The following is an 18,597-nucleotide window of genomic DNA, read 5'->3' on the forward strand; positions in this document are numbered from 1 at the left end:
GGCACCTCTCGCCCATGCATGTCATTGGCATGCAGGTGCCCGACGATACATATCGCCAGGCGCAGGACAGCTTCTGGGCCCAATTCAGCCTGCTAGGCGAGGGCAAGGGCGAGGAGATCCTGACAAGCTCGACACGTTGGCGACTGGCCGTCCAGCATCGTGACGGGGGCGACATGTGTGTCGTGCCGTGGAGAAGCGCCAACGGGTGTGGAGTGCATATGCATGAAGGAGCGGTGAGCCGGGTGTCGTCCAGTAGAGTGCCATCACGTCTCGGATCGGCGTCACACTGGGTCGCTTCGCTGTCGTGTCATGCGTCGTGAATCTGAAGCTGAGCAGGAAGCGTTCTTGCATGGTGTCTCGAAGGACACAAGCAACGTGGAGCTGGTGGAGGTGGTGGAGGTGGCTGCAGCTTTCGAGATTCTGTACAGACTCGATCTTCGGGTGAAGGTCACGAGAAGTGGCCATTGCGCATCTCACCTGCTCCACTGCCTGTTCCTTCGGTACCTCAGTCCGGCATTGTAGGTACATGCACTTCTCACAGCTGCCTCCTTTCGATGAAGACGATAGTCAGAGGCGCCGTGGAATGCATCGTTGAACGTTCACGACAACCCCACCACCTTTCGGCTATTGCAGGCACAGTACAGCACCGCAAGGCTCGGAGCTGAAACGGCAAACCCTCAATTATTAATCCAGAGCTCGAAATGCCTGGCATCCATTCAGCTTCTCTCTCACCCGTACCCTTCCGTCATCCCACTTGTAATACCAGATCGTTCGTTAAACAACAAGAGCAAGCAGCATCGCCGCAGCACCACCACCACCGCCAAAATGCCCATCCAACGCGTAACAATGTTCAAAGTGCCCAACGAAGCAAACCACCAACCCCTCCTCGACGCCTACAAAACCCTCGAGCAATCCCAGCAAAAAGTACTCCGTCCCTATTCACCGCCTCACCCATCTTTGCAGAACTGATCGAAAACAAGGACAACAAGCCCTACATCCTCGAAATCAAAGTCTCCCCCTCGCTCTCCGGCGAGCGCGGCAAGGGCTACAACTTCGTCGCCATGACGCGCTTCCGCAACCTCGAGGACATGAAGTACTACGACGAGGAGTGCGAGGCGCACAAGGTGCTGAAGCGCGTGGCGAACCCGCTGGTGGAGCAGCCGTGGCAGCCGCCTTTGACGGTGTTTTTCGAGGAGAAGTGAGGGCTCTGCTTTTGCACTGCGGGTAGCTGATGTGTATAGCTGATATGTATGTCATGTTCATTAAATGGAAGGGCCCGGGGTATCTTCGCTATGCTACCTAGTGATGCATGCCAAACGCCAGAATCATGAGAACTAGAGAGGAGACTCTCACTTCTTCCTCCCCTTTCCCTTCTTCGCAGGGGGCAAACTCACACTCCCATCCACCACCTCCTCCCCCTGCGCCTGCAACTCCTTCACCTTCTCCTGGCTCGAGATGAACATGGTCAGATCATGATTCATCTCCTCCAATTCCCGCTTCTCCTCCCTCGCCTTTTCCGCCTCCGTTCTTGCCGCCGCAGCTTTCTCATCCGCAGCTGTGATCCTCTTCATCAACCCCTCGTTCATCGTCTTCTCCTCCCTCAACTGCGCCGACAAATCGCGAGCCAACTTTTCAAATTTGACCTTGGACTTCTCCGCCTTCTCTAGAGCAGCTTCTAGTCGCGCAGTCACGGCTTCGAAACTATCACGCTCCGCTTTGCTGCTCTTCATATCCGCAAGCGCAGAATTGGCAAGCACGGTCGCAGCATCGGCCTTCGCAGTCGCCTGGCTAGCCTTGTCAACCGCGCGCTCCACCTGCTCTTCGAAATACCGCCGCTGTCCTTCCAGCTGCGAAGTCAGGAGGTACGCATACTCGTTCGCCATGCTTTCCATCTTCTCGCGGGGGACCACGTCGTCGCTTTCTGCTCGGTATGCTTCGTTTGCGTGCCGCTTTCGCCCATCGTTGCTGGCGTCTACTGCTGAGCCGGAGTGTTTCGTTGTCTGCTGCGAGGTGAAGTCCGGCTTGCTTTGGATGAGGCGGTGCACGTAGCCGTCTCCCGCGTAATCCCATACACGCTGCGTGTTGATGTCCATCGCGTAGCAATGCGATGTAGCTTCATAGTGAGCGTAGGCGTGTGCCGAATCGTACCTGCCGCACCCAATGTTGCCGCAGATCAGGCAGATCCATAGTCCAACGTTCTCGTTCGTGGCACAGACGGAGCACAAGGGTTCCGGTTCTGCGTCTTCGGATCCGCCAGCAGAGTGAGAGGGACGCGGGAAGGGAAATGTGTGGCTTGGGTTTTGTGTGTAGCGGCAGACTGGGCATCCGGAGCCAGTGAAGCGCCACTTCTCCAGGCATGCGCAGTGGAAGACGTGTTGGCATAGAATGGTGAGTAGGCCGGTCGTCTCGTCCATGCGCTCAAGGCAGACGGGACATGTAGGGAGTTCGAGGAGATTCGGCGGTGGGGGAGCGAACGGCTTGCTGCTCAGGCTCTTCTCCGTTCTCGAAGCCTGACCGCTCGGATGTGTAGGCGTGAACGGATCGTGATTGTTTTGCGGGAACGTATTGTCGTGCTCATCAACGCCGGTGTTCAAGAACTCGACGCTCTTGACAAACACCACGTGACAATTCTCAGGCTCCGCGACACTGAACAAGCGGCCGTTGTACGCTTTTTGCCAGTCCCTCGCCTTCCGCGCCGATCGAAACTTCATGAGCACCATGTACTTGTTGGTCCTCCCCGTCCTGATCAGGCGAAAGTGGCTCACGTCTTCCCTCGCTTGATCGCCAACAAACCCCAGAAGGTCAGATGGCATCATCCACGACGGCACAGCAACGATGCACAGTGTCGAGCACTCGTCGGGATCAAATTGCTCTGAACCAGCCTCATCCACACTCTTCCGCCCGCTCATAGCAGGCTTGGTATCCACCAGCCCGCTCTCCTCGCTGTCTCGATAAAGATGCACAACGCCCCATCCCACTTCCGTCGTCTTCGGCTCGGAAGGCGTATAGACCGCTTTGGTGTGTAGTCCGATCGCACCGCTCTTCGCTCGTATATTGCCCGCCGTACTGGCGGCACCGCCTGCCTTTTGACTCTGCATATCGATGCTCTCGATGCTCACGCGATCGTATCTCCAGTCCCGCGCCGCGGCGTCATTCGACGGCTTGACAGGTATGAGCGCCGGGGATTTCGGCACGTCTTTCCTAGCCGCCGTTCGTTCAGGGAGGAGGAGGGCGTTGCCGTGTGAATCAGGGTATTCAGACAGCGAAGATCGCTTGGGGGAGTGTGAGGAGATGGACGACGACAGGCTGTGAGACGGCGTCTCTGGACGGTCGGTGAAGGTGTGTGACGACCACTTCGTAGTCTTGTGAGCGGGCAGGGCAGTCCTGAAGATGTCTGCGCCCGGTGGTGGCACATGGACCGTCCTGGCTGCTGGCGGTTGCGCGAGGTGGAGTTTCGCTGCTGCAGGGGCTTGGTAGAGCTCGAGCTTGAGGTGGAAGAAATACATTAGAGAGGAGTGAGGAGCTCAACACCTACTGTTTGCGACATCGCGGATGTCTTACAGCAGAAGTCGTGTGTCTGCAGGTCTTGACAAGTAGGAAGAGTGAAGATGAGAGGTTGGACTTGGCTTGGAAGGTTCTCGCGATGTGGCAAGAGCCGACGCGAATCTTAGTCATGCAGTTATCATTGCCAGTATGGACTATTGCAATTTGATAGATTCTACGTTCTAAGATATAAGATGCACTGGAGAATTGACGGGCAGTTTCAATGATTGTAGCTATCGAGCCACTGCATTCAAGTCGCTATCTGATGAAGAAAGTCTGATGTGTGCCTCGCTGCACTCAATCTCGTAGTCATATCACACCTCTGAACGCCGTGATGAAGTCCTCCGCCCACGCACTTACTGACCGCCACGCAGACGAAGCACCAAGTGCAGGGTGGACTCCTTCTGGATGTTGTAGTCGCTCAGCGTCCGGCCGTCCTCAAGCTGCTTGCCGGCGAAGATGAGTCGCTGCTGGTCCGGGGGAATGCCCTCCTTGTCTTGGATCTTTGACTTGACGTTGTCGATGGTGTCGCTTGATTCGACTTCGAGTGTGATGGTTTTGCCGGTGAGAGTCTTGACAAAGATTTGCATACCACCGCGCAGACGGAGCACGAGATGGAGAGTGGATTCCTTTTGGATGTTGTAGTCGGAGAGAGTGCGGCCGTCTTCGAGTTGCTTGCCGGCGAAGATAAGACGCTGCTGGTCGGGCGGGATGCCTTCCTTATCTTGGATCTTGGACTTGACGTTGTCGATGGTGTCGGAGCTCTCAACCTCAAGAGTGATGGTCTTGCCGGTGAGAGTCTTGACGAAGATCTGCATACCTCCACGGAGGCGCAGGACGAGATGGAGAGTGCTCTCCTTCTGGATGTTGTAGTCGGACAGGGTGCGACCATCCTCGAGCTGCTTGCCGGCGAAGATCAAGCGCTGCTGGTCGGGCGGGATGCCTTCCTTGTCCTGGATCTTGCTCTTGACATTGTCGATGGTGTCAGAGCTCTCAACCTCGAGGGTGATGGTCTTGCCAGTGACTGCCTAGTTGTTAGCACAGGTCGGTGCTGCGAGTGAACGGGGTGGCGGGGACCGCCGGGATCACGACTTACGGGTCTTGACGAAGATCTGCATGTTTGCGAGTTCGCTGGGGTGTTTTGATGATGTTCTGGATGGGTGTGATGATGGTGTTCAGGTGCAAGATGAAGAGTCGTGGGTGTGAGAGTGGATTGTAGGTGGCAAGGTGGGATGGGAAGTGGCGGAGTATTTATGGTTTCTTGACTAAGCGCGGCGGGGGCAGGCGCGACCAGTCACTTCGCCCGATTAAGGTTTCACCCGGCTTCTACCCGATTCTTTCCAGCCACCACATTCACATCACGTGAAACACTCGGCTGCCAGTGAAGTGATTCCAGCATCACATTGCATAATAGCGTCATCACATGGATGGATTCACTATACAGCATTCAGAGCTTGACGGTGTTGCGAGCTCACTCAAGGTGATGATGGATCAGTGGAGCAGTCTGTCCAATCCATTGCGTGTACACTTGCGTGCAAGCGTACGCGCTTCCCCAAGCCACAGTGCACGGAGACGTGGCCAGGCCCGATGTCGGAGATACGGTTCCGTCTATTCTCGTTCATCCAGAGGACGTCCGACCTCACTCTTGAATGATCGCCGTTTCCAGCCGACCTGGTTGTTACAAACCTGATTCACACATGCGCGGGTCTGATCGTGAGCACGGCCGTTTCATTCATCGTCTTCTCTATTAAGTCCACATCAACATTGCTGCGTCACAACAGATCCCCGACAATCCCAGCCCAAAACATCCTCAGCGGAAATGTAGTGCTTCACCAACGAACGGCTTCTTGGCATAGACGACCGGCATGGGAAAGTACGCATGAATGTTCTTGTCCCTTAGATCGCGGCCCACCTTTGCAACAAACACGTCCACCTCCTGCTTCGTCCAGTCCAGACCTCGGGTGAACAGCGCCAGACAAAAGCCTTCCAATCCCTCCAGAATGTTGATCTGGTTCCAGCGGCCCAGCATCTTCATGAAGGGGTCTTTGGGCCAGGAATTCGTCGGCCACATGAACATTTCTTGTCGGATGTCGACGAAGCCGGCGTCGGCGAGCCAGCCTGGGTAGTTGAGCGTGGCATCGCTGCCCAATGGCCGACCTACGGGAGCGAGCTTCATCGATGCTTCGCATAGCAGTTCGCCCCAGCGTGTGACGTCGGTGTTGAGGTGAGTGCCGTCGAAGGACTTGACCGGTAGACCGTAGTCTTGGAGTTCAATCCAGCCGCCGGGTTCAAGGTGTCTGGGCGTCTACGGTGTTAGAGGGAGCTCTTATGCGGCTTCCAATTCGGACGGCACCACTCACTCATAGGCTTGCCGGAATAGCTTTGGCCAGTCTGCAAAGCAACCCGCCATCAATCTCAGGTGAATGAGGTCAAACGGGGCATCGTAGATCCACACGTCCTCCGCATCGTCGACCACGAACTTGAGATTCGGCGGCACCCTTGACGAGTCAGCTAATCATGTGCAACTCTACCAGGTCAATATGACTTACAGATTGGGCTGAGTAGGACTCAAGTCAATGCCCACCACCTCGCAATCCGGATACTCATCCGCTGAAGTTTCGTCAGCAAGATATCCCATTTGGAAGATAAGACGTCCGCATACCAAAGTCTATCGCCCATATTCCAGTTCCGGTACCAACATCCAATACCCTTCTGGGACGATCCAATGGCGCGAAGAACAATTTGTTCCTGTAAGTCATCTTCAGAAGCTGGTGCTGCATGTCCAGCCGTTCGGACTCCCGCTGACTTAACGTTAGCAAACAACTCCACCAAAGATGTACAAGACGACCACAGGACGATGTGTGCCAACTGTGGTTCCCCTCGAAAGCGGGGATACATGGCTCGGGGCATGGTACCTCATCGTTCGGAAAGATGTACTTCCCATCCTTGTAAGCTGCACAACGGATCAGCCTTGGAGCTACAGCGGTTCCGATGCAACAGTCACGACAGCTATGTGGCGTGACAGCCCGTTCACCGCCGATTCCGCTCGAGACAGGAAATCCGCTCACCATGATATGTCCGGCCATGCTCCTGGCGAAAGTGGAAGATGCTCTCAGCAAGGCTAGTCGTCGCGCTCTCCCTTGCCCGTATGTCAGCCTCGCGACGCTCCGCAGTCATGGCCAGTCAAAAGAGCGAATGCGGAAAAAAAAAGAGAAACGTACGTGTCTGATCCGATCGCAGAATCGGTGTCGATGTCCTACTTAAAGTAAGTTTCCGTGAGCAGCAAAAAAATCGGGTTGAGCGATGCGTTGGCGCTCAAGGCAAGGGGATCGGAGGTGCGACGTGCATCGGGAACCAAATCTTGCTCCTCTGCGTTCTGGCTCTCAAGCCACGGCTGAACGGCCTGGTCCCAGTTCGCCTCATCCGATGTCAGCGTCGGCGCAAGGCTGCTCTGGTCTTCAGGCGCTTCGGAAGCGTTTGCGGGTGGACTGTCAGGAGCTGCGGGCGGATTTGGAACATCGAGACTTTGAGGCTGCTCGTCTGGTTTGGCGGCCTCCTGGTCTGTGGCGTGCTCGAGAGCCGGCGTAGACTTGCCGTCTTCGCTCGGCTGTGGTGGAGTTTTAGGGCGTACGCCTTCGGTCTCCATTAGATCGACGGGGAAGAAGTTTCATGAATGAAACTCTGCCTTTCCAGCATTGGACGTTTTCTTTATACACTTCCCACACCACGGTTGGCGAACAAGGAATAGCAACTACCGTTACACCATGGGCACCTTCACCATCTCGCACGTTCGACGATTGAGAGTACACGACACTGCAAATGGTGCCAGTACCTAGCCGCTCTCCCACGACAAAGCTGGATGAGAGGCTCCTCCGCAATACCGTCGCAGTGGTCATTCCTCTCACGAGAGGGATCGTGGACGACAGTGGATTCAACCGGGCGTATCTCGCGTCAGACAGTGCTACAGCCCATGTCGCGCGGGAATTGGCTCGTGGGCACTTCCTTTGCGACTCGTCTCATTCTCGCATCTTTGGCTCGTGTGTTGCACGCCGCGACCCCCGCCTCTCTGTGAATGGCACACTCGACGTGGCCGCGGCGTTGTGGCAAATGGGTGGTTGCACAAAGCCGGGAGCACAGAACCGAACTTTGTGCATCCGGTGGTGGGACGAGGCGTATGCATTCATGCGAAAGCGGCGCCCTCAACAATTTCTCGCCCCCATTGGAATGAAAGCTGAAGGTTTTCACGAGGTAGATGGAGACGGAGACGAGGAGGCATGATTGTTGCAGCGGATCACTCCGCTTTTGCAGCACGTCTATCAAACGCCAGTCGTTGTCAGTCAATATTGGACTTACCACGTGGTAATCCTTGTCGAGCAGCCCGTGCTGCATATGCGGCGCTCGAGCGAGAGCTCCAGAACTCGTGGTGAGGTAGGCCAAGCAACGGGGGAGGTTGCAGTGGAGAGTGAATAAAACGCAAACCGGGGGGCAAACGGCGTGCGTGCGTGCGTGCGTGCTCACTTTGCCCCCTTCCCGCGATCACCGCCCATCCCTCTCAACCCTCCGAGAAAAAACGTGGATCAGCCCCTCAACGGAAGAGCGCACGCAGCTGGCCGTCTCGCGCTTCGCACGCATAAATATCAAATCTCCATCTGCGTGACTCGTCGCCTTTGCTTCGCCTTGTCAAACGCACACCCGCCTTCTTTCCCTCTCCAGCCGCTCTTTCCTTCGCTCCCTCGTTCCCGACCCGAGCGCTCGGTGTCGTGAAGATACACCTGGTGACAAATCTTCTCCTGCACTCCGCTCGAAACGGCGCGGCATCCTCTCACCTCCTGCTCGCTCACCGCGTGCGTGATTCCCAGCACCACCATGGTTTCAGCAGCGGCCTTTTGCCTCTTGGCTCTCGTTGCCTTCTACGTCGTACGAAGCGTCCGCATCTTCTGCTCTTTGAGGCGCTTTGGTGGCCATTGGTCGGTGGGCTGGTCGCGTCTCTGGCTACTGAGGACCCAAGGTAGCGGACAGATGCACAAGCGATTCACCGAGGTCAACAACAAGTATGGTGAGTGACACCCTCGTTTCTTGACTCTCCTTCTCGTCTGTACTCGGTTGTGCACGTCGCACACGTGACACTTGTCGGCTGCAGTTGCGCATTGTTGTGGCCATATGGCTTCTGAACTGGCGATGAGACCTCTGGCTTGCCGCAAGGGAACATGGCACTCGCTGACTTCTGCGCGCCAGGATCTACCGCCCGCATTGGGCCGTCGATGCTCATCACCACGGATCCAAGCCTTATTCGTCACATGAATGCAGTCTGTTCGCCATTCACCCGAGGCAGATGGTACTCGTGCTTGAAGCTCCATCCAGAGCGCGAGAATATCGTCTCTCTCGTTGATGAGCGTAAGCATACCGAGCTTCGCAACCGCATGATTCCCGGCTACTCGGGCCGAGAGAATCAACACCTGGAACAGGACGTCGACACCCAGCTGCTGAAATTCTTCGAGCTGATCAACAAGAAATATGTCGCGGTTCCGGAAAGCGGCATTTTCAGGACCATTGACCTCTCCCGCGCGACTTCGTTCTTCACACTAGACACAATCTCGCAGATTGCTTTCGGACACACCTTTGGTTTTCTGGAGCGCGATGAAGATCCCTTCGGCTACCTCGAGAATCTCGAGCAGTTCCTTCCCGCCCTGATTGTCTTTGGTGTCTACACGGAACTATCGAAGATCCTTCAGATGCCGCTTCTGAAGTCCGCATTACCGAAGTCGACTGACAAGCGTGGCCTCGGTCGTGCGATGGGGTTTGCGCGGGAACGGGTGCAAGAGCGCTTCGGTGAGAAGCCAGTCGTGCGGAATGACATGCTTGGCTCTTTCATCCATCGTGGTCTCACGCAAGGAGAATTGGAAAGTGAGACGCTCACTCAAATCACAGCGGGCTCGGACAGCACGGCGTCGTCTCTGCGGATGACACTGCACTTCATCTGCACGACTCCACCGGTACGCGAGCGCTTACTAGGGGAAGTAGAGAACGCCATCGGTGCGGGACAGATTACCAGACCAGTCATCAAAGACGCCGAGGCCCGCGAGCTGCCCTACCTCCAAGCATGCATTAAGGAAGGGCTCCGACTGTATCCTCCGATTACCGGGCTCCTGGCAAAGCTCGTCCCACAAACTGGGTGTGTAATCAATGTCGACGGCGTGGACAAGTTCGTGCCTGGGGAAACGCAGATTGCGTGGAATCCGTGGGGGGTGATGCGCAACTCCAAGATCTTCGGCGGCGACTGCGAGATCTTTCGACCTGAGCGCTGGCTGCCGATTGATGGCAGCAACAGCGAACGTGATCGAGTCGCGCGTATGACGGAGACTGTTCTGCTGTGTTTTGGCACAGGCAGGTTTGGGTGTCTGGGGCGTGGCGTGGCGCTGATGGAGCTCAACAAAGCGGTGATCGAGGTAAGCGTCGAAATCTGCTGGCGGGACATTTGTGCATGAACGAGATGCTGATTACTCCCAGACCCTTCTCCGCTTTAATCTGCAGCCTTGCAGCCTGGCCAAGCCGTTTGAGGAGAAGGCGGTCGGGTTCTATATTCACAAGAACATGGACGTCATCGTGACGAAGCGGGCCAAGTTTGGAGGAGGTCAGGCGCGTGATAGCAAGTTCATGGCGGAGGAGGACTTTCCGATCGAGGTTGCTGCTCTACCGGGAGCTTACGAGGATGCGGAAGTGGCACGGGTGGTGTCTGGCGAGCCAGGGGAGATTGCTTGATCGCGGTTGGGGTACGCATTGCAGCGTTCACCGTGGGGTTCAGCGGGTACTTTGGGATTAGCGCTGCTGCTGCGTTCGATATCTGTGCAGGTAGAGGCCTTGTTGACCAACTTCGTTCTGTGCGGATGTGGCCTTGCGAATCGATTGTATAGGAGACCCTGCACACGGGTGATCGTCGCACCCTCCAAGCCAGCGGCTCGAAACACCGGGCTGATATGGAGATAGTTCAAGATGTCCGCCGGCTTTCCTATCAACGAGTGCAGACTCTCAATCACGGCCTTGAGGCCATCGCTGAGCGCCCGCTGGTCCATGTACTCGAGCGAGTGGGTGTGAGCAGTCTTGCTCGTCCGCTTGATGGCCACGGTGCCATTGAGGCGATAGTTGACGTGCAGCGTGGCGCTACAGCCTTTGTCGTAGTAGGCACGCTGTCTCTTGCCAGTGCCACCGGCGTCTTTGCGCGAGCGTCTGGCATCCGACGAGCAGCGGCAGCGGTAGGATTCGCGTTATGTGCCGTCTTGCAGCTTGTTGCTGCCGACCAGGAGCCATACGTTGGAGATCCAGGGCCGGTATTGCTCGAAGACGGACTGCTGCCATGCCGATTCGTTGCGCAGGCCGTTGTCGAATAGCTTGTGGCGACGTTCCGCTAAATCAAGGGGTACCATGTGTTCCGCCATTCCACGCGCCTGAACGGAGGTGTGTGAAAAGAGAAGCAAGATGGGATTGAAGTGCCGGTTCCCAACCACTTCTTTCGAGTGGGCTCGGACCTGCAGGCAGGTGGCGTCCAAAGTGTGGGGAAGCAAGTGACAGGACCGGGGTCGACAAAGTTGCATACGACGACCTACCTACTCTCCACTCTGCACACCACGAACAATTGAGAGCATCGCCTACTCAGGAAGACCCGGCTGCCGACTGTGATTTGAAGTCTCCCGTCTGATATACATTTCAGACTTCCGTGCTCACTCACGAACCCCACGTCCATCATCTTGGAGGAGCCGCCGACCCGCGATAATCATGCTGGTGCCTGCGTGATGCGGATGAGGGCTGGAAGCAGACAGTCATGAAGGTGAGTCGACAAACACAAGCGGCGCATTGATAGCCTGGCCTAATACTTCCACTCCAGCTCCTCGACCTGCCGCCGACGTTGCTCGGCTTCATCGCCGCTCTCACCCTCCCAACCTCTGCTCAATACATCCCTCCCGCCTCCTACCAGACCGTACTCCAGTCGCCGCTCAATGCCGCCATCACCATCTCATACCTCCAGCCAGATGCGGGCACCTGCACGACCGCCTATGCAACGCAGAAACAGTACTCAGGCTACATCAACCTCCCGCCCTACACCCTCGCCCCCATCCAGCAAAATTACAATATCAACACCTTCTTCTGGTTCATCGAAGCCAGGCAGTCCCCGCAGACGGCACCTTTAACAATATGGCTGAGCGGCGGACCTGGCACGAGCAGTATGTTTGGCCTGTTCAACGAGGTGGGCCCGTGTCAGGTGGTGCAGATGGAGGATGGAACGTACGGCACACAGGTCAATGAGTGGGGTTGGGACCGGAGCAGTAACATTCTGTTCATCGACCAGCCCAATGAGGTCGGATTCTCCTTTGATCAACCCACCAATGCCTCCCTCAACCTCTTCTCCGGCGACGTCTTCGAGCCGCCGACTCTGCGTCCCAAAGGCTTGCCGAGCTACATGTACCTCAATGGCACTTTTGGCACTGCCAGCTCAAGCGAATCTGTCCCTTGGAATACAACAGCAAATACCACCGAGATTGCTGCGCAAGCGACGTGGCATTTTCTGCAGGCCTGGCTGTCGGCGTTTCCCCAGTACAACCCTGCCGTTCCGCCGAATGCCACATCGCCCAGGGCCGCAATGAACACACCAGCGGGCGTCAATCTGTTTACGGAATCTTACGGCGGAAAATACGCTCCCGTGTTCGCCTCTTTCTTTGAAGCGCAGAACCAGGCTCGGGTGAATGGACCGCTGTCGAATAGCTCGAGCCTTCCTATTCAGCTGCAGACTGTCGGCATCCTCGACGGCAAGATTGATGATTTGATCCAAGATTATTATTACCCTATTTTCGCATACAACAACACATACGGCATCCAAGCGATTAATGAAGTCGAAGAGCTTAATGAAATCAACGAATACACCAACATGTGTCTGGTGCAGATCCAGGAGTGCCGGGCGGCAATGGCAGCCACGGATCCGCAAGGCTACGGCGATGTCAGCACCACTAACGATCTGTGCTCGAATGCCGAAATCACTTGCAACAGCATTCTGGGCACCTACGTGGCAGCAGGCTACGACCCGTACGACATCCGGCAAAAGTACCCCACCCCGGACCCGCCGGCTGCATATCAGGAGTACCTGAACTATCCCTCGGTGCTGCAAGCGATTGGAGCACAGGTGAACTACACTGAAAGCAGCCCCTACGTCCTAGATGGGTTCGTCGCGACAGGAGACTCCATCCGAGGCGGGCTCACGAACGATCTCGCCTCCCTTCTGGCCATGGGCGTGCGCGTTGCATTGGTCTACGGCGACGCAGACTTTCTCTGCAATTGGTACGGCGGGCAAGCCGTTAGCTTCGCCATCGCAGACCTCGTACCAAGTTCACCCCTCCCCAGCTCCATGCCAGGCAATCCACCTCCTCCACCTTCCTACGCCGCTGGCTTCGCATCGGCAGGCTACGCCGACATCGTCGTCAACAGCACGTACGTGGGCGGCGCAGCACGGCAATATGGCAACCTCAGCTTCAGCCGGATCTACGAATCGGGGCACTTTGTTCCCTACTTCCAGCCGGAAACGGCCTTTACGCTGTTCACGCGCATCATCAACGGGCAAGACTTGTCGACGGGCGATCCCGTCGACCTCTCTAGTTTCGGCTCGAGCGGGCCCGCGAACGCGACATTCACTACCACCGCCTCCTACTCACCCGCTCCGACATGTTGGGTGCGAGCATGGAACCAGAGCTGCAGTGACGCCGACACGCAAGCCATGTTTGCGGGCAAAGGCCTTGTCGCGAACGGGATCTTCTACCTGGACAACGCGAATCCAGTCTCTGCGTTGCCGAGCACGACGGTCTCGGCCGGCGAACCGGGGTCTCCTTTGAGGACTATCGTGAGTCCCGATGGGCCTTTGACCGGCGTGTACACGGCTACAGGCACACCATCTCACGCCGCGGCGGTGCCGGGAGTGCGGTTGGCAACGCGGCCGGGAGAGTCTGGAGCCTTGTGGCCTTTGGTCGTGGTTGGTGTGGCTGTGCTTGTTGGGGGTGCGGTGGTTGTTTTATGATGAGGGGGAGAGTGGGGAGGGAGGGATTAATGAAGGGGTGGAGTAAGGAGGCCTCGGCTGCGTAAGGCTCACCGCGAGGTGATAGATTGCAGGCCTAATCATCTCGCTGTAATCAAACTACAAGCGTATTCATTATAAAAACGGATATGAAGGTGCAGTGGCTATGATCGGCTGAAGCAATGGTTAAAGCACGTGGGAGATTCGGGAAGGCCGACGCGGTTCGGTTCCTGCATCGCGACGCCGGATTTAAGCTTTGCAGCCGGGCCAGACCCTGCCGAATGGGGCTCGTAGCTTAAACTATTTTGGGTTTGGATTCAGATCAGGCGAGGCCTTGAGGCCACGAAAGCAAGCGAGGGTTCTGGAGAAAAAGTCGTCGTACAGCCTGACCGCTTTCCATTCCTTCTCTCTCTCTCTTCTCTTCGCACAACTCCTGCTTACAACACCATTGGGTCTGAATCCGTCTACGCGTGAAGAGGATCTTGTACTCCATCGCAAGACCTCTCGACTTTCTTTACTCCCGCCAATCCAACACCTCCTCCATTGAAACACCACCCCACCCAGCTGCACACTCTTTCACATCTCCCCCCAGCAAACATGAAGGGTAAATCAGCAGCGATGGCCCGCGTCAACACCTCTCGCTGACCTCCCTCCAGCCCTCATCCTCGTCGGCGGCTTCGGCACCCGTCTCCGCCCCCTCACCCTCTCCCTCCCCAAGCCGCTCGTCGAATTCGGCAACAGACCCATGATCGCCCACCAAATCGAAGCGCTGGCCCAAGCCGGCGTGACCGACATTGTGCTCGCCGTCAACTACCGACCGGAGGTCATGACGGCCGCACTGAAAAAGTACGAGGAGCAGTACAACGTGAAGATTGAGTTTTCCGTCGAGACCGAACCGCTCGGCACCGCGGGCCCGCTCAAGCTCGCCGAGAAGATCCTCGGGCGCGGCGACGAGCCCTTCTTCGTCCTCAACTCCGACGTCATTTGCGAGTACCCCTTCCAGCAGCTCGCCGAGTTCCACAAGCAGCACGGGCAAGAGGGCACAATCGTCGTGACGAAAGTCGAGGAGCCGAGCAAGTACGGCGTGATCGTGCACAAGCCCGACCACCCCTCGCGCATCGACCGCTTCGTCGAGAAGCCCGTCGAGTTCGTGGGCAACCGCATCAACGCGGGCATCTACATCCTCAACCCCTCGGTGCTGTCGCGCATCGAGCTGCGCCCCACCTCCATCGAACAGGAGACCTTCCCCGCCATGGTGACGGACGGCGAACTGCACTCCTTCGACCTCGACGGCTTCTGGATGGACGTCGGGCAGCCGAAGGACTTCCTCTCCGGCACGTGTCTCTACCTCTCCTCGCTCGCCAAGAAGAACAGCAAAGCCCTCGCTTCCACCTCCGAGTCGTGGGTCCACGGCGGCAACGTCATGGTCGACGAGTCGGCCAAGATTGGCAAGAATTGCAAAATTGGACCGAATGTGGTCATCGGGCCGAACGTGGTTATTGGCGATGGCGTGCGGTTGCAGCGCTGCGTGTTGCTGCAGGGCTCCAAGGTGAAGGAGCATGCGTGGGTCAAGAGCACGATTGTGGGGTGGAACAGCACGATTGGCCGCTGGGCGCGCATGGAGAATGTGAGCGTGTTGGGCGATGATGTGACGATTGGCGACGAGGTCTACTGCAATGGTGCGAGCGTGTTGCCGCACAAGAGCATCAAGCAGAACGTGGATGGTGAGTGCCGGGAATCCCTCTTGCGGACTTTGACAGATTTGCTGACTCTTTTTGCTACAGTTCCCGCGATTATCATGTAAAGCGTTGTCTCTGCCGGTTTGAAACAAGGCGCGAGTGTACTCTCCCCTACTCCGAAAAGCGTGTTGGAAGGGGCTTAGAACTTTTGGGGGTGGATTGCTGCCGGTTGCATTGCGTGGAGGCAGGCGTTTTTGCGACATGATAGAGATAATGTTTGCTCTGCTTCTGGAGAAACGGTATCATCCCGAAAGTCCCCTCTACATCTATGCTTGTTTCCGTGTAACGGGTCCTCACCAACTCACCACCCCCTTCTCCCGATCAAAACCCCCCCGCAACTGCCGATCCGGCTTCACCACCTTCCCCTGCAAAACCGTGTACCGCACAATATTCTCGCAGTCCTCCGGCCGCACCCTCGCAAGCCAAATACACTGCGCCGCCTCCGTTTCATCCTCAGCACCATTCGCCATCTGCCCCTCTACATCTCTCTTCCTCTCCGCCCTTCGATACACCATGATGTTCGCACTGTACTTGTGTCCGCCCACATGGCTTATGAAGTAGATTCCTACTCCGCCTGGTCTTTCGTCCATTGCGTCGCGGTAGAGGCCTAGGGGCCGCAGATGGCGTTCGAATTCGCGGCGGAGGAGGGGCGCGGATTGCCCGCAGCGGGCGTCGCGGGTGGCTTGGGAGCACATTAGGATGACGGCTTTGTGGGGGCAGTTGTGGAGGTTCATGCCGGCGGGGAGGTCTGAGGGGTGGATTCGGGAGGGCTTTGGGGGGTGGGCGTTGCCGTTTTGTTGTTTCTGTGCTGAGGAGGAGGTGGTGGAGGGGAGGGGAGACGTGTTTGTTGGAGCAGAGTTGATGACGCTTTTGATCAGGCCTGGGACCAAGTTGGGTGTCACTCCGTCCACGAATTGGAATGCTGGCATGAGGAGGACTCTCGTCGGGCGATCTGCTCCATATGGACCGGAATTGTGATCGGGTAGCATCATGTTGCTCGCGCTGAGCATCAGCTTCCCACCCGTCACAGCATCATCGTGCTTCCCCACAGCCTCCATCACACTCCCCTTCTCATCGCACACATCCCGCACCCAATCCGTCTTCCCCGTCGCGACGATCAAATGCCGACTCCAGCCGTTGATGTGCCCGTACAGCGCATCCTCCTCGTCGATTTTGAACCCCCGGGGTAGGTGTGCTGTGCAGGAGTCGCAGTCGTGCAGGCAGTCTTCGCCGTCGAGGACGGGGTTCGTGCGGGGGAAGAGGGCGTCGATGCCTTTTGCTGTGAGGAAGCCGTCCGGGCGTGCTTTGGTGGCTGTTGAGGATGGGGTGGGGGTGAAGCGGTCGGCGATGCTGCGGAGGAAGGTCATGGTCGAGAGTGGCTTCTCCGTTGGATCGCGGTGCTGATGTTTCCGTGGAGGTGGGGATGGATGTGAAGTGAGCCCAAAATGTTTATCAATCTATCTGATTACGTCGGAGGGTCGGAGATGTTCCGCCGCTTTGTATGAGGCCGGGTTGGTGACTGGATAGGCAGGCGCGACAAGGCAGCAGGCTTGGTAATCAATTCAACGCGATGCGAATGCGACGCGACAAGACGCACAATATGAGCCGAAGGAATCTGACGGGGAGAGTGGTCTCACGGGCGTGCGAAAGGTCGGCGTCTTTAATACTTTGCCCTTGCGAACATAACGCCGCTACATCCGCAGGCATCGCACGGAGTTCGGCCGATGCCCTCGGGTTTCCGACGCGCGCGGCTGCCGATGGCGTGGGGATGAATCTTTACCACCGGCATTCAAAGACGGAGACGTGACATGCCATGTCGGCGATGTGATGTTTCATTGAAGACCGGCGAACGTGAAAGAGAAGCTGCATTCGACTTCTCATCCTCTGCGTCAACTGTGGATTTGGACGACTTGAGCATCTGAACAACAACGTCTCTGACCATCCGATCATGTCCGAACGGGTCAAGCACAATGGCAGCCGCGCGACGTGGTGTCATCCTCCTCACCGGCGCTCCAGACAGCGAGCATCTGACGTGGGATGAACAGCTTCTTCTCAGCGACTTCGACGGCCGCTCAAAAAGATATCTACACACTGAAACACCACCCACCGATGCCTCTCTTCTTCCAACGCCCTCGGGGGCTCACCACGCCAAATGGCGGTCGATACCACTGGACGGCGTGGTATACGGTGATCCTGCGGCTCCAAACGATGCACTACGAGGCGCCCCTCATCTTCCAAATGGAGACACGGCAGACGACGACTTCCTCGAACACTCCATAGCAATCCTCGAGAACCTCGACAGCTCGCAGATAATCAGCACAAACCACCCCGACAACAACACCTCCGATCTCCAAATGACAACCTTCATCTCCTTCCTCTCAACAAACACATCAGACACCAACACCTCCTTCAACGCGACCTGCACCTCTCCGACCTCCAATTCCCCACTCACAACGACCACAACCGCAACCTCCGTCAAACTCCCAGGCCAATTGACAGACCTCAAACGCCTCCCTCCAGCCGCAGAAATCACCCGTCTCCTCCCGCAAACAATCACCGTCAACCTCCTCGTAGCCCTCATAACCCTCACCCTAACTCGCTCGGTCCCCCTTCGCCGGCCCCGGCATAAGAACAAAGGCACAACCTCAATGGACATTCTAGAGCTCATCGTAGGCGACGAAAGCCGCGCGGGTTTCCGCGTTACCTTCTGGCTGCATCCACCGCCTCCTGCTGTCAATAATCCAACTACAGAGGACATCAGGGAAGACGAAGATGCCCCTCTCCGCAAGAGTCTTCTGCGTTTGCGGCCGGGAAACATCCTACTGCTAACGAATGTGGCTCTCTCGAGTTGGCGAGGGAATGTCTACGGCCAGAATTTGGGTCGGCGGTTCGCGAGGGGGAATGCTACGGGCTTGAGCGTTTTGTCGGATGTGGAGAGTCCGCAGGTGGTGAGTGGGGGTGGAAGGCCTTCGATGACGGTTATGGAGAAGTGGAGGCGGGTCAGGGATTGGAGTGCGGAGTTTGTAGGCGGGGTGCGCAGGGTGGAGGAGGTTGGTGGTGATGGTGGTGCGAAGGGTAGGGGGAAGGAGAGGGTGATGCTGCCGCCTGATACGCAAGACTGAGTGAGGTGTGCAGTCCGCGGAGCAAGGCACCAGAAGGAAACGTGGTATTCACAGACTCCCAAGAGCCAGGTGGAGATCTGTACATGCATGAAAAGCGAACCAAGAAGAAGAACAGCGCTCTCATCAACTCATACCCATCCAC

General features: G+C 56.9%; 11 protein-coding genes across 11 annotated transcripts; 7 read left to right on the plus strand and 4 right to left on the minus strand.

Annotated features, from left to right (window-relative positions):
- Positions 1-825: 825 nt before the first annotated feature.
- BDY17DRAFT_327982 (uncharacterized protein) lies at positions 826-1,202 on the plus strand (the record flags this gene model as incomplete). Its single annotated transcript, XM_033737770.1, has 2 exons — positions 826-924; positions 981-1,202. 2 exons carry the CDS (start codon positions 826-828, stop codon positions 1,200-1,202), a joined length of 321 nt encoding a protein of 106 aa, XP_033585771.1.
- Positions 1,203-1,349: 147 nt separating this feature from the next.
- BDY17DRAFT_319187 (uncharacterized protein) lies at positions 1,350-3,506 on the minus strand (the record flags this gene model as incomplete). Its single annotated transcript, XM_033736255.1, has 1 exon — positions 1,350-3,506. One exon carries the CDS (start codon positions 3,504-3,506, stop codon positions 1,350-1,352), a length of 2,157 nt encoding a protein of 718 aa, XP_033585772.1.
- A 393-nt stretch (positions 3,507-3,899) lies between these two features.
- BDY17DRAFT_257510 (ubiquitin-related domain-containing protein) lies at positions 3,900-4,661 on the minus strand (the record flags this gene model as incomplete). Its single annotated transcript, XM_033731694.1, has 2 exons — positions 3,900-4,567; positions 4,640-4,661. The coding sequence occupies 2 exons, from the start codon at positions 4,659-4,661 to the stop codon at positions 3,900-3,902; spliced, it is 690 nt and encodes a 229-aa protein (XP_033585773.1).
- A 312-nt stretch (positions 4,662-4,973) lies between these two features.
- On the minus strand, positions 4,974-6,342 carry BDY17DRAFT_305164 (S-adenosyl-L-methionine-dependent methyltransferase). Its single transcript, XM_033734823.1, has 4 exons — positions 6,206-6,342; positions 6,093-6,153; positions 5,904-6,041; positions 4,974-5,840 (listed from the first exon to the last, which is right to left on the minus strand). The coding sequence occupies exons 1-4, from the start codon at positions 6,321-6,323 to the stop codon at positions 5,354-5,356; spliced, it is 804 nt and encodes a 267-aa protein (XP_033585774.1). The 5' UTR covers positions 6,324-6,342; the 3' UTR covers positions 4,974-5,353.
- A 395-nt stretch (positions 6,343-6,737) lies between these two features.
- On the plus strand, positions 6,738-7,246 carry BDY17DRAFT_51635 (uncharacterized protein). The gene has a single exon (XM_033738464.1). It carries the CDS (start codon positions 6,847-6,849, stop codon positions 7,129-7,131), a length of 285 nt encoding a protein of 94 aa, XP_033585775.1. The 5' UTR covers positions 6,738-6,846; the 3' UTR covers positions 7,132-7,246.
- Positions 7,247-7,362: 116 nt separating this feature from the next.
- Positions 7,363-7,821, plus strand: BDY17DRAFT_313765 (uncharacterized protein; the record flags this gene model as incomplete). Its single annotated transcript, XM_033735755.1, has 1 exon — positions 7,363-7,821. One exon carries the CDS (start codon positions 7,363-7,365, stop codon positions 7,819-7,821), a length of 459 nt encoding a protein of 152 aa, XP_033585776.1.
- Positions 7,822-8,409: 588 nt separating this feature from the next.
- Positions 8,410-10,028, plus strand: BDY17DRAFT_257738 (putative P450 monooxygenase; the record flags this gene model as incomplete). Its single annotated transcript, XM_033731711.1, has 2 exons — positions 8,410-8,599; positions 8,779-10,028. 2 exons carry the CDS (start codon positions 8,410-8,412, stop codon positions 10,026-10,028), a joined length of 1,440 nt encoding a protein of 479 aa, XP_033585777.1.
- A 1,072-nt stretch (positions 10,029-11,100) lies between these two features.
- BDY17DRAFT_272647 (Alpha/Beta hydrolase protein) lies at positions 11,101-13,903 on the plus strand. The gene is made up of 2 exons (XM_033731962.1): positions 11,101-11,365; positions 11,423-13,903. The coding sequence occupies exons 1-2, from the start codon at positions 11,360-11,362 to the stop codon at positions 13,595-13,597; spliced, it is 2,181 nt and encodes a 726-aa protein (XP_033585778.1). The 5' UTR covers positions 11,101-11,359; the 3' UTR covers positions 13,598-13,903.
- A 1-nt stretch (position 13,904) lies between these two features.
- On the plus strand, positions 13,905-15,547 carry BDY17DRAFT_305172 (nucleotide-diphospho-sugar transferase). Its single transcript, XM_033734824.1, has 3 exons — positions 13,905-14,198; positions 14,251-15,318; positions 15,379-15,547. Exons 1-3 carry the CDS (start codon positions 14,192-14,194, stop codon positions 15,396-15,398), a joined length of 1,095 nt encoding a protein of 364 aa, XP_033585779.1. The 5' UTR covers positions 13,905-14,191; the 3' UTR covers positions 15,399-15,547.
- On the minus strand, positions 15,548-16,977 carry BDY17DRAFT_305173 (Sucrase/ferredoxin-like-domain-containing protein). Its single transcript, XM_033734825.1, has one exon. The coding sequence runs from the start codon at positions 16,698-16,700 to the stop codon at positions 15,627-15,629; it is 1,074 nt and encodes a 357-aa protein (XP_033585780.1). The 5' UTR covers positions 16,701-16,977; the 3' UTR covers positions 15,548-15,626.
- Positions 16,978-17,303: 326 nt separating this feature from the next.
- BDY17DRAFT_327990 (uncharacterized protein) lies at positions 17,304-18,455 on the plus strand (the record flags this gene model as incomplete). The annotated part of the gene is made up of 1 exon (XM_033737771.1): positions 17,304-18,455. One exon carries the CDS (start codon positions 17,304-17,306, stop codon positions 18,453-18,455), a length of 1,152 nt encoding a protein of 383 aa, XP_033585781.1.
- Positions 18,456-18,597: the final 142 nt, after the last annotated feature.

Source organism: Neohortaea acidophila (genome assembly GCF_010093505.1).
Source record: "Neohortaea acidophila strain CBS 113389 unplaced genomic scaffold BDY17scaffold_12, whole genome shotgun sequence".
In the NCBI taxonomy this organism is placed as follows: domain Eukaryota; kingdom Fungi; phylum Ascomycota; class Dothideomycetes; order Mycosphaerellales; family Teratosphaeriaceae; genus Neohortaea; species Neohortaea acidophila.

Excerpts from the sequence above, each read along its gene's own strand:
- BDY17DRAFT_305164 (XM_033734823.1), bottom strand. The coding sequence starts at position 6,323 with ATGCAGCACCAGCTTCTGAAGATGACTTACAGGAACAAATTGTTCTTC. Across the intron at positions 6,154-6,205 it reads AATATGGGCGATAGACTTTG|CGGATGAGTATCCGGATTGC; the intron begins GTATGCGGACGT and ends ACGAAACTTCAG. Across the intron at positions 5,841-5,903 it reads CTATTCCGGCAAGCCTATGA|ACACCTTGAACCCGGCGGCT; the intron begins GTGAGTGGTGCC and ends GTAGACGCCCAG.
- BDY17DRAFT_305172 (XM_033734824.1), top strand. Across the intron at positions 15,319-15,378 it reads CATCAAGCAGAACGTGGATG|TTCCCGCGATTATCATGTAA; the intron begins GTGAGTGCCGGG and ends TTTTTGCTACAG.
- BDY17DRAFT_305173 (XM_033734825.1), bottom strand. The coding sequence starts at position 16,700 with ATGACCTTCCTCCGCAGCATCGCCGACCGCTTCACCCCCACCCCATCC.
- BDY17DRAFT_51635 (XM_033738464.1), top strand. The coding sequence starts at position 6,847 with ATGCGTTGGCGCTCAAGGCAAGGGGATCGGAGGTGCGACGTGCATCGG.